Below are 12,018 nucleotides of genomic sequence, written 5' to 3'. Positions count from 1 at the left end.
AAACCGAAGCCCGTCCTGGGCTGGGCATCCGGCTGCTTTGACCCAGGTTGCTGCAAAATTCGACCGGGCGGTTGCATGGGCACCGCCGGGCTTTAGCATCTGTGAATAATACCGACCGGACTGGCCCAGGCTTTTCGAAGTTATGGCCGAACTGGCCGCTTGGTATCACTGTGACAAAGACCTCACAACAAGCTGGAGAAAATATCCGATGAGACGGACGGCAAGGTTGGCCCTTTGCTGTACGGTATTATTACTGATATCGTTAGATTTGTCCTGAAAGGCAGCTTTAACTGTTACAAAGCCCCAAGAATCAGGGCTTCTCTGGTGTGGGTAGAAGCGCTAGAGTCCATTCAAAAAAAAGAATATTGACGACTGATTGATATTGATATAGGTGCGCTTCTTTTCTAGATCTCAAGGGTGCTTGGGTGGCAATGGGGTTGGACAGACTCTATCTTCTTCTGATGGATTGAGGCATAGAATATGGTGTTTCGGTGGGGGGTTGTCACACTACGATAGGAGGTCAAGCGCTGATGAAATGAAGCCACACTTCCGACAAGAAAACATAAGCCGAGTGATTTATTGTGATGGTAAAGGATCCCACTCTTCGGGAGCTATCGCACTGTACAATACCGTATGATATCCCGAGAACATAACAATAGCAAATAGGAGGCGTAAAACAAAATTGGGAATAGATCAATCTTATGCAAGCCTATTGTGATAATGAGAATTCACTAAGCCTTTAATTCTAATTTTTTCAATTGGGTGAATCGTAACTTCAAATCGACTGATCGGGATTTTTGACTACTGTGATATTGTTTTTCTTCTCAGACAACATGATGGTCCATTCAAATCATCGCTTACATGCCACCGCCTAGCTTCAGATTTTAATGACCCCGCAAACACTTAGCTGATCTCCCTTATATATAATGGCAGTTGCGGAAAGGCTCTAGTACCCAGCATTAATGGTGGGGAATTAGTTGTGCCTCAGTAGAGCAGACAATACGATAGAACCTCCTAGAAACATAGGGCTTCTACCCGACTATGACACCTAAACTGCCCCTTCATTGCTCTATCAGTGAGCAAACCGAACGCAACCATCTCATGGTCACTAGAGTGGGCTGGATCGCAGGGAAGCTTGGTTCAGCCCACGCAAGATATTAGTTGGATGAGCACTATCGGACAACGTTTGACTTTACGGTTTTACGAGGTTACCAACCATGGTTTGGCCAAAAACCTGCTTATATAATCCGTTTTAAGGGCCATAATTGGTCGGTTCACAAGCTTTAGGCCCGTACCATGGTTGGCAACTACGAGTATGATACTCAAAACCGGAACGCTAAACGGCCTCTAAATCATTCGCACTACCGGTACGAGCAGACTACCCTATCATATGCAATGGGTGAGAGGCACGATGCCAAACTCGATTACTTGTTATGAACGTCAGGTGTATGATGACAAGGTACTTCGTGGGAAAGAAGGTAGTCTGGGTATTGACCCGAGATACCGGTACTCCACTTGCTCTCCAAGAAAATCGAGTGATCAATATGGCAGGTACAGGGTCCATACGGTCAATATCGATATACTCAACCTCGAAACCCAGCTGAAATACCGGAACCCGGTGGAGGAACCCTGGGGGATTCCGCGGCCAATTGTTACCGGTATCACTCCGAGCTAGCAATCTGGCCCTATATATATGCCAGTTCACATAACCCTACGATAACTGGGGGTGGGGATGGTGCAGCACAGGAAATCCCTGAGTGGGCGTTAGAGTAGCTACACACTGTATCATAGTCTCGAGCATTATTTTGAAGCGGCATGAGGGGGACCGGCGATCAGTCTGACATGACACAGCAACTGTACAGGGCTATACGGTACTCAAGTGCGTTTTACTTGTTGTGACTGATGATGACAAGGAATATAAGTGGATAGCGACCAGTGAGAGTCGCAGAACATTGCGAACTGGTTGGTTGCACTTTAGCCGGTGTCTGGTGTCTGGTGCCTCTGATGATGAATATTCGAGTAAAGTACGGGTACTTTACACGAATATGAGAGAAAGAGGCATCAAAATCCCGAAGTAAACTCGAAGACTACTATATTATAGCCCATAGGGCAGACCTATCATAATATTATTGAGGTTTTTTTCTGCACTCGGCACGGGCAATCCATTCGAGGGGGTAGCCGTACAGTTTCTGCGCAGTCGAGTTACATTATTCCTTCAAACAGCTATCGGCAACGCCGAAGAATTTCGGCGTCGCCGACACCGGAGCTGCGTATTCATGCAGTTCCATCAGAGTTTCTCAAACATTTCGCTTGCATTTTCCGCCTTAATGTTGCCTAAAATGGTAAAGTTCTGCCATCTTGAGTGCTCATAATCGTATCCCATATCCTGGTGGTAGGGCGGAATTTCGGGAGAACGAGGGGGAGAATGGTGTTTTGCTCATATCATGCGACTCGGAGCTTTCTTTTTTCTTTCATTCCTCTCTCCTGGTGGGACAGTTTCGCATTACACTACCTGAAGCTAGGCGCCGTTGTCAGAATTATTACTTTATGAAGGAGTTGGCAGTGGGATATATATTGGATGGATTCCGCTGCGCTGCTCACGTTGGCTCGGGAAAGTGCTGGTGGGATACGATGCGAGTTTACTACTCGAGGCAGTCGCAACTGGCGGTATGGGGCGGCAGCAGAATCACAGTTAGGCTTAGTGTTTTCGTTTCGTTTCAATAAATTTGATGATTTTTTAGAAACTGACAGCCTAATAACCAGAGAATTAAGGAAAACCATAAGCCATATTGCAATTTCACCATCCATTCCACCAACCCGTTCGAGAAAGAAACAAGGAGAATGGAAGGTATCGATGAAAACTGCAGAGATCAAAAGCAGAAACACCGCCAACCCCGACCAAGAGGTCAATAAAATTGCGGACTCTCGTAATCGGGAACCCAATGCCTCGTTACATCAAACCGCTGTAAGGATTCGTCCTGGAGGATATTCAATAGTTCATTCTGTTGCTGCTGTTGGTTAAGCACGTTTGCAGCATCGATACCGATAGGTTGTCCATTCATAGCCCCCAACGCTTCGATATTTTGTGCACTACCTATGCCACCAAAAAAAGGGTCCGCAGGGTCCCAGCCACCCAGGAACCCTGGAATGCCATTTGTTGGAAACACATTATACATTGAGGCCGGATCGAATATGCTTGGCAAATCTGCGGCTTCGGGCAACTCTGGGCCTGGGGGACTACGGTTCTGCTCATTCTCGTAATCGGTAGAACGAAACCCAGTGGAATATGAGGCACCATGAGAAGTAGCCGTTCCAGATGTTCCAGGACTAGGTGTCATTTCCACCGAGCGTGAGCCAGACGAACTCTCGTACGTGCATGGGGAGGAATGGCTATGGGGGGAGAAACTAGTCCTCGTTGCTGGCGGAGATCCGGCGTGGGAGTGATGCGACCCGGTGGAGGGTGATTGAGTAGAGTGTCTACTATTCCCGGAATAGCTCTGCAAGGCCGCCTGACCTAGTCTGTCAAATAGGTCTGCCGCTGCTTCTGTGCCCGGCCAACGTTCTGCGAGCCTAGCTAACAAGGAAAGACTGATCCCCAGATTACGCTCCACTTCCTCCCGATGGTGCACTCCACGAATCTGGCTGCTGTACAGAGTCCAGATCAGGGTGATAGTCGCAGTGTAGATCTGATGAAGGTAGACCCAGGTGAAGTCGATTGACTTTTCTTCAAACATTTTCTTTTGGAGATGAATTCCCTTTATGGCGGAGTTATAACAGTGCGAGACCGCCTCTGCTGAGGGTTGGGGTATCTGAGGGCTTGGGCGATAGGTGAAGATGATCATAAGATGGTATCTGTAATTCGGTCAGTGCGGGTAGGATCTTATTATATTGACTTATCAACTTACCTATGATCAAACCTACGTACTGATATTAGTATAGATTTTAAAAGTACGCCAAAAGAGACCTACCAGTCTGGATTCATAGTACCACCGTGTTCATCTACAGGACAAGAGGCTCTCCAGTTGTCAAGTTTCGCATGAATTTGAGCAAACCAAGGGTCGCTGTTATTTTTCGGGTGTTCCCTTGGGTTTTGATATAATGTTTGTCGAATCTCGGCCTGTAGCCTCCTCATACGGAAGAAATGCATGGATATCAGTTTTTTAACAGAAACGGGACCTGGTAGGATTCCACCAGCTGTTATGTACACATCATCGACTGGTTCATAAAATCCAACGTCCACAAAGGCGTCTGCGGTTGCAAATGCTGATGGCCGGCCTAGTACATGGGAAAGCCCATATCTACCGATGAGTTAGTTTGCAATACCCTCATGGCAGCTTGAAACGTTGGGGCTCCGGGAGAAAAAAGAAAAGTGTAATCATGACAGGCATCACATACTCCATAGAGGCAGACGTCCAAAACCACCTTCTTCTCATATCTTTAGTTACCGGATCGAGGGGGGTGGCACTGAGCATGATTGTTCGCTCCTGATGATACCCAAGCTGTATGCACAGCCGGACTGCAATCCCAACTATGTGATAGACCTACCCCACTATGGTCAGATATCAGGCCACAAGGGGGGGGGGGTATCGAGATTACCTACCGCCATGCGAGTGGGGGTTACTAGAGCATATTGTGCCATTACAAGCAAGCACTGGAGTGTCCTGTGATCCATAGCCTCCAGGACGTCCTCCATATGCTGCAAGCCAGCGAGGAAATAGCTATCAGCAAGGCCAGCATAGTGCTTCGATAGCTTCTGCATACTAATCGCTAGCACCATCTTCAGTTGGAAATTTTTGAAGGGATCCCCCGAGCCGGCATACACATCGGCTACATCTTGGACAAACGTAGGCTCGTGAAGTACGGGGAGTTGATAGAGTGCTAGGATTGAAGGATCAGTCAGACACAGCAGTTTTCTGGCGATGATCGGGACGGACCTCTTGCACAAAAAAGCTCGACCAGCTTATCAGTGATCTCACGGCTGGGGAGTCTGGAAGCCGGCAAAGAGCTGAGATTTGCGTGTGAATCACCTGGATCTGGGTTGGTTCGCAGCGCATGTCGAAAAGTATTTCGATGTTGGGAAGTCAAATCCTTAAAAGCCTGAGAATCTAGGTTCTTCTTCGTGGCCTCTAGGACCAAGCGGGTTACAGTAACTCCACTCGAGGAACCTACATATCGTGGTTCCTTATAATGCTCGTAGTCGGCGAAGTTTACCAGGCCGACTCCCCTGACAAGTTCTTCGCTGTTTGGAGCCTCGGACTCAAGGAAAAGGGCCTCCCTGACCTTTATCTGCTCCTCTAAGTCTCGGACCCTATTTTGCAGATGGACGACATAACTTCTTGGGATCGTTTTCTGCTTCGTTGAATCGAAGAATTCGCAGTGTGCACCACTTCGCTCACATGGTCCACATTTTGGTAGGCCTGCATCACAGCGTGTTTTTCGCTATCAACAGTGAGAAACTAGCTTCAAGCACAATAAAAAAATAGCGATAGGCTCTTACACTCCTGCATCGTGTGCAGGCGGTCAAAGTATGGTATAACTTTGGAGCGTTGGAGTTCTCAGACCCTCGTCCGCTTGCATCGGTATCCCTATCGTCGCCGTTGATCCCTCGACGACCATCAGCGGAACTTCTTCGTTGTTCTGCCTTATTGCTTGCCCCTGGGGATTTTCTTGAGCCGTTATTTTCCTTCGCTTCCATCGAGAACTCATGGAGATTGGTTTGAGTCAGATTGATCGTTGCGACCGAGATGCTTATTTCCCGTGTCGATGATGATGGAAGGCGGCCAAATCGGAAGACCGACCTTTACTTTTTCCTTTTTTATCCCTTTTTTATCCCTTCTTTTCTTTTTTCTTTTTCTTTCCGCTTTTTCCAATCCTTTTTCCTCCTCCTTTGCGACCACCTCGACCCTTCTGGCCTGTACGAGGACAGTAGAGGCGCAACCGTGCCGAGGAAACGTACCAAAAAAAGAATAAGACGGAATTCCGTACGATAAACGCCGTAAAATTTGTACGAGTAGATGCGTCAGGGTTTGAAGCAAATGGCTGCAAGGTTAGCAGTTCTTGCTGTCAGCGGTTCGACGAATTTATCAATTCCCCGCGTTCTGCAGAACGTGATCATGTTGAGCGGTAGCACAAGGCCGCGGGCTACAGTAAGGGGTTCTTTGTCTCGGAAGGGGAAAAACAAGGGAAAACAACACCCAATGGAGTGGAATGTTCCGAAAAAATTGGTTTCACGAGCAAGCGCAATGGGTACCGTACCGTATTACTTGTATTATTGTCTGGCTGCAAGTTGGTTTTCGGCTTGTTCCACCAGAGCTCAAGGGGATCAGTGCGATAAACCGGTAGGATACCGGTACGGCGAGAATTCAAAGGGCATCCGGGACCTAAATGTATCGGCACTCAAGAAACTTTGACGACGCCCAGTCTCTCCTCCTCTTGGAGTCAGTGGGTGAATGTGGGCCCCTTGGGGGCTTTCGGTTAGTGATGATCTTAACATGCTCGTGTCGTTGTATGGCACAAGTGTTGATGGTGCAGTACCGGTACGCAGCAGGGTTCAGAGACCAGATGGCGGCGGTACTGTACGAGTACTGTACATAGCCACTTGTACGAGTATGATATAGAGAGCGCTTGCAAGATGTGTACCGTACCATAACTTTGTCCAACTCAGGGCTAACTTGTTGGATTCAAGCAAAAACTGAAGAACCAGAAATATCATGACCATATTCATCTGTTGCTCATTGTTCCCCTTTCACCTTCCTCACCACTCATTCCAGGTGGTGCCATAGCACAAGACCCCGGGTTGGAAGTTGGAAGGCATGGATTTTCATGACTCACCCTTGCACCGGCACAATACCTGTACGGTAGTATACAAGCGTACCGACTATAGTACAGGTACCGTACTTGTATTTCTCGTGTCGCAATTCTCCCGAGTCGGCGACTCTTCCCTCTCGACCCCCGAGACCAGCGCAGAGTGCCGCCGGTACGACTGGCAGGTTGGGGTTAGTTCTGCCGTTGTGCCCTCCATCTGATCACAACTTCGATTATTTATGGTACTCCTTCCCCCCTCATAGTCTCACCCTCCTCCTGTTTTGAACGAGCAAGGAAGGTTGTGCAACACAACACAGCAACTGCCCGGGGGGAGATCGCTCGCGCACGCGCACCATGGTTGATACCACAGAAGCTTGCAAAGAAGGACGAGGGAACCCTCCATCTGGCCAGGGAACTGATCAAAGTTTGATCGCTTTACTTTTTACTTTTTCTTTTGAACTTCTATTAGCATGCCGGTACAGTACGAGTACCGCTATGTTATCCACACATTGCCGTGGTTTCTTGAATTCCCTGGGTGGAATAGCTCTCTGATACAAAAGAGCACAATATCCCTTGTATCCTTGGTACTATGGCAACCTCACAGATACCTTCTTTTTTCTTTCTTTTTCACTATCACTGCGGTAATATCCTTCTGCACAAGATGTGAAAAGTGAAAATTCCCACCCTTTTTCATGGCATGATTCGGTATGATACTAATACCGGCACCGGTAACTTAGTCGCCTGTCCACCAGTCATCTTACTTGTATGTGCAGTTCTCGTATTGACACCCCCGTCCGTCTTACGACTGCTCGGTACTTGTGTACTTAGGTTGCGGGGCGCGGTGTGCACGTCGGGGAGGGGATAATCGGATGGGATAAGGTCGGATGGAGCTGGATGGAAATAGGACTGTGCTATTTGGCGAGGACTCGGAGTCCCGCGTTCTGCTCGAGTATAGGGGGTTGTATGGGGGTGGGTGGATGGGATGAATACGAATGATAGATAGGATTTGAATCTTTTTTTCCCCATCTTGGTGCTCGCATGAGTCGAGTTCTACGGCGCTCGTCTAGATGGGGGAAGACTGATCTGTGCGGGTATGGTATTAGAGAAAGATACCGTACTCGGGCGCTCACTCTGGCTGATGGATGGATGGAGTTGGACTTCTAGGTATCAGGTTAATCCCACAATGCTCAAGTGCCGTGGTTAGGGAGGAAGTTGTCATAACTAGGAGGTCATAAGGCGTATTCTATCGAATTTACGATATCTGATTGCATCTTATGCGGGGCGAAAGGCGGGCCGCCGCCTCCACTTTCAAGAAGAAGAAAAAAAAGGCCTTTCTAGGTATAGTATAAGTATAGCACAGTACTCGTACTGTACTGTAGAATATCGTACCGACGACGAATTTCCCTCTTCCTCCCCAAGGATGGGTTCGATATTACGAAGCTGTCCTTCCTTCCTCCTTCCTTCCCCATCCGAGGCATTCAGCCGGGAGCCGAGAAAGCGTCCCCCGGAGTGCCAGGGTTTGGGTGGGTCCGCCGAATTTGTCTGCGATACGGTAAAGGAGTTACACAGACCAAAGTCCTTCGACCAGGCAGACTTGCTTACAGGTTTTTCAACCACGGGGCTGAATGCCGCTACTCGAGTACCGGTATTGCGGTAACCAAAATCACTTCGCAACAATTTTGTTGCTTCCCAGGAGAAGAGGCGAGGGGCCCACAGCACCTGTCGGGGCATGAATGAATGAATATTAGATTGGCAACATAGTGATCTGTGCGCAGCCGTTACAGTACAACGGCTGCTACCCCTGTGTGTAACCTAACGAAGTCCAATTTCGAGCAGGCTGACTTCCGGAGAAAGTGCGGGGAGGCAGGAATCAAGCCATGAGAGACATGTGTGGTTGTGTGGATGGATGAATGGGATGGGGGATGAGGCATTAGGTCAGATCAAACCTGTCCCGGCCCAGAAGCACCCCAAAACAGGAACTTGCGAAATATATGGTCAAATACGGTATCTGAGCCCATCAAAGTCTCCCACACAAAATATATTCCCCTTGTTTTCGGGTACTTATGGCCTGGGACAAGTGCATGTTAAGCTTGCTTTGACTCTATCATACTTGAGCCTTTCTTTATCTGCTTTTCTTGCTTGTTTTTTTCTTGCATAACCGGTGGAGTTGAACCTCAACTTTCCTGGGAGCTGTGCTTCTTTTTTACTTTTTCTTCTTTCTTCGGAAGGGGGCAGGTCTGAACTTCTTTTGAGCCTTTTTTCTCCTCTACCTTTTCTTCGATCGTGTGAGCGCGTGAGAAAGGGGAAACGAGGGGAAGTGACCTAGGGAAGGGAGGAAGAGGGAAAGAGGGAAGATATGAGCAACTCCGCGTCTGATTTGAGTGCTCCACTTTTGAGAGTTAGCAGACCTGTTAGTGCCTGCTCACGATGCAGGAGCGCCAAAGTCAAAGTATTACACGCCCGATAATAAGAACCAGCCTTTCCCCTCCCCTTCTTTAGACGAAACGAACAAACTAAAATCCCGACTCTAGTGTGATGGAAAACTCCCCGCTTGCACTGCGTGCGAAAAGTCCGGAAAAGCCAACGAATGTACCGGCGGTAGTGACCAGTTTGCTCGCGGGAAGGAGAGGAGGTGAGTACTTTGAAATCAAGCGCTCAGAGGGTTTCTGACGGATGTGGAAAGCTATATTGCATGGCTAGAGTCAAAGGTGGAGAAGCTGGAGAAGGAACTTGCTACTCTGGAGAGCCGCAAAGCTCCCTCTGGGTCGATGGGTGGTAATGGGGCTGGTGGTGGCGACTCCCGCTTGACGCACCCGCAGCAGGATCTTAGAAGAGGTTTGTGAAGTGACGCCGAGATTGTTTGGGATTTGGTTTACTGATCGAGGATTTTCAAGATCGACGGATTGCAACGCCTGGGTCGCCGCTGCCGAATGGGGCGAGAGCTAAGACGAAAAAAAGGGAGGAGGCGAATGAGATTGAAGATCTGGTTGCTGATTTGGGATATATGTGAGTTTACACCTCTATTGCCCGATCCGGAGCGAGGTGGGGAGTGGGATGGTTAGTAGTAACTGGGGTGGATTCATAATCTAGGGCTATCAATGCTACGACTCGAGATTTTTATGGATTTGCGAGAGATATGACCTTTGCAAAGGTCGTGCTAAAGGCGTCAACCGCTTCGAAGGCTCTCGAGTCAAAGCCTCGGGCGAGACTTCCTCCACGTCACACCGCGACACAATTGATACAGCACTACTTCGACAGGATATTCACCACACTTCCGTGTCTGAACGAGGCTAGTTTCTTCGGCGCTGTGGACTCGGTGTATCGCGATGAATCGACGTGCTCTCCCTACGATATTTACACGGTTTACATGGTGCTTGCTATCGGGACGATGTCACTGTCAAAAAGCAGGGACTCCCCGGCAGCACATAATGCGGCGTGCTTTGTAAAATCTGCGCTTGAGCATGCGGATGCCGTGATTTCTCCTAGTGCTATCACCGGTGTTCAGGCTGCCCTGCTCCTGGTGCAGTACTCTATGCTAGAACCTGCGCATTTTAATAGTTGGTATTTGATTGGGATTGCATCACGGATAATGGTGGATTTGGGGCTTCATCAGGAGCCAACAAAAAGCCTGAGGAAGAAGTCGGCTGACATGGACTTGAGAAGGAGAATTTTCTATTGTGTGTATACTTTGGACAGGTATATTGGGTTCTGAATTTCTGCCAGTAATATTTTTACTGAGTTCTGCAGGTCGATCAGTATGGCTCTGCAACGACCATTTACATTCTCGGACGACTCAGTATTAGTCGACCTCCCAAAACTTGAGGACCCAAAGGTAGCAAAGCAGATAATAGTCCGGGGAACATTAACGCCTATGGCTGCCGCGATACATCTTTTTCGTCTCCGCAAACTGCAATCAGAGTGGTATCAATTCCTGCACCTCTCGGGCTCGGAGCCCGTTCAAGATTCAATGGCCTACTTCCGCAGCAAAACTGCGATCCTGAAGGAATGGCTAGGCAAAATTCCAGAGTCAATAAACAACTCCACACGCGACTGGCTGTATTTAGAATGGTACTACCTAAATGTCTACACCGCAGCACCGTGTCCCAAGATTCCAAGACCTTGTGACGAAGCCATAGTCCAAGTCTTCCAGAACTGCGTAAACTACGCGCTCATGTTCCGCAGTATCCTCCAAAACTCGAATGTCCGTTTTGTATACACGTACCACGACGCACTCCGAACATATTTTATTGGGAACAACTTCCTCCACGCACTCTGGCGCTCGGAGGACACCATTATCACAAGCGCGAATGTGACATCAACCATTGACGCCATCAAAGCCATCATATTCGTCCTCACTTCTATGATTGTGCGCTGGCAGGAGGTTGAAGCCCTAAGAGATAAATTCCGCGGGGAATCGAGTTACATGTTGGGGAACCTGGAGGCACGGCAGCAAACCCTATTGGTGCCACCTAGGCCCCGGGTTACGAGGGAGGAGGCGGAGAGGGTGCTTAGGCATCAACTGAGCATTGAGTGGGGGGAGATTGACAGCTTCAACCCGCAGCTGTATAATCCGTCGGGGCATATTGCCATGGCGGATTTTGGAAATGTGGCGTTTTATCGGTATGCCTAAGTGCATCACGTAGTTGGTGGTTTAGCGGGAGGGAAGACAAGTAGGAGAGGGAGGAACCACGAACATCTGCATGGCGTAGTATTAGGGGTTATTTATTTCGAGTTGTTTTCTGTTTCTTTCATGATGCAACGATTTTTACAGTAGTCTTTGAAATCATTTGATTCTTGATTTTACCTGGTGGGTTTTTTTGAATAAAATTTGTGTCCTTGATTTCAAAAGGGGAACAAAAAGAAATCACTATCATACTCGTGGCCCTAACACACTATTCCATCCCGAATTTTTTTTCTGACATGTACGGAGTACCGGTACGATACCATGCGTGAAATAATAATTCAGTTCCACCACTGATATTGGTACGAACTAGGGAGAGCGTTCGAGATAGTGCTTTGATACACGAGAAGTCAAGTCAAGCTCGGGATTCGCATCAGAGGTGGTGGTCTAGCTCGCTGGACACGGGGGTGTCTTAGTCGGGCGACACCCAGATGCGGCAAGTGACTTTTGGTGTACTAAAGTAGGGGGACAAAACTTTTCGTCGGGCACGGCAACGGCAACAACACCATCATATATTTTGTACCTATGCAACT

At 48.4% G+C, this 12,018-nt stretch overlaps 2 protein-coding genes; one reads left to right on the top strand and one right to left on the bottom strand.

Annotated features, from left to right (window-relative positions):
* Nucleotides 1-2,710: 2,710 nt before the first annotated feature.
* Nucleotides 2,711-6,036, bottom strand: GSTUM_00002176001 (uncharacterized protein). XM_002836194.2 has 7 exons: nt 5,498-6,036; nt 4,935-5,439; nt 4,601-4,878; nt 4,396-4,541; nt 3,969-4,298; nt 3,906-3,917; nt 2,711-3,852 (listed from the first exon to the last, which is right to left on the bottom strand). Exons 1-7 carry the CDS (start codon nt 5,693-5,695, stop codon nt 2,907-2,909), a joined length of 2,415 nt encoding a protein of 804 aa, XP_002836240.1. The 5' UTR covers nt 5,696-6,036; the 3' UTR covers nt 2,711-2,906.
* Nucleotides 6,037-9,160: 3,124 nt separating this feature from the next.
* Nucleotides 9,161-11,692, top strand: GSTUM_00002175001 (uncharacterized protein; the record flags this gene model as incomplete). XM_002836193.2 has 6 exons in its annotated part: nt 9,161-9,253; nt 9,336-9,436; nt 9,488-9,639; nt 9,699-9,810; nt 9,895-10,500; nt 10,552-11,692. 6 exons carry the CDS (start codon nt 9,161-9,163, stop codon nt 11,432-11,434), a joined length of 1,947 nt encoding a protein of 648 aa, XP_002836239.1. The 3' UTR covers nt 11,435-11,692.
* Between the last annotated feature and the right edge of the window lie 326 nt (nt 11,693-12,018).

This window comes from Tuber melanosporum, assembly GCF_000151645.1.
Source record: "Tuber melanosporum whole genome shotgun sequence assembly, scaffold_134, strain Mel28".
Taxonomy (NCBI): domain Eukaryota; kingdom Fungi; phylum Ascomycota; class Pezizomycetes; order Pezizales; family Tuberaceae; genus Tuber; species Tuber melanosporum.
This window is presented reverse-complemented; position numbering and strand designations above follow the sequence as displayed.

What these genes read in the sequence shown, in the direction of transcription:
- GSTUM_00002176001 (XM_002836194.2), bottom strand. Translation starts at nt 5,695, where the DNA reads ATGGAAGCGAAGGAAAATAACGGCTCAAGAAAATCCCCAGGGGCAAGC. An exon ending in CCTGCACACGATGCAGGAGT is followed by an intron (nt 5,440 to 5,497) that starts GTAAGAGCCTAT and finishes CACTGTTGATAG; the next exon opens with CGAAAAACACGCTGTGATGC. An exon ending in CGAGCTTTTTTGTGCAAGAG is followed by an intron (nt 4,879 to 4,934) that starts GTCCGTCCCGAT and finishes CTTCAATCCTAG; the next exon opens with CACTCTATCAACTCCCCGTA.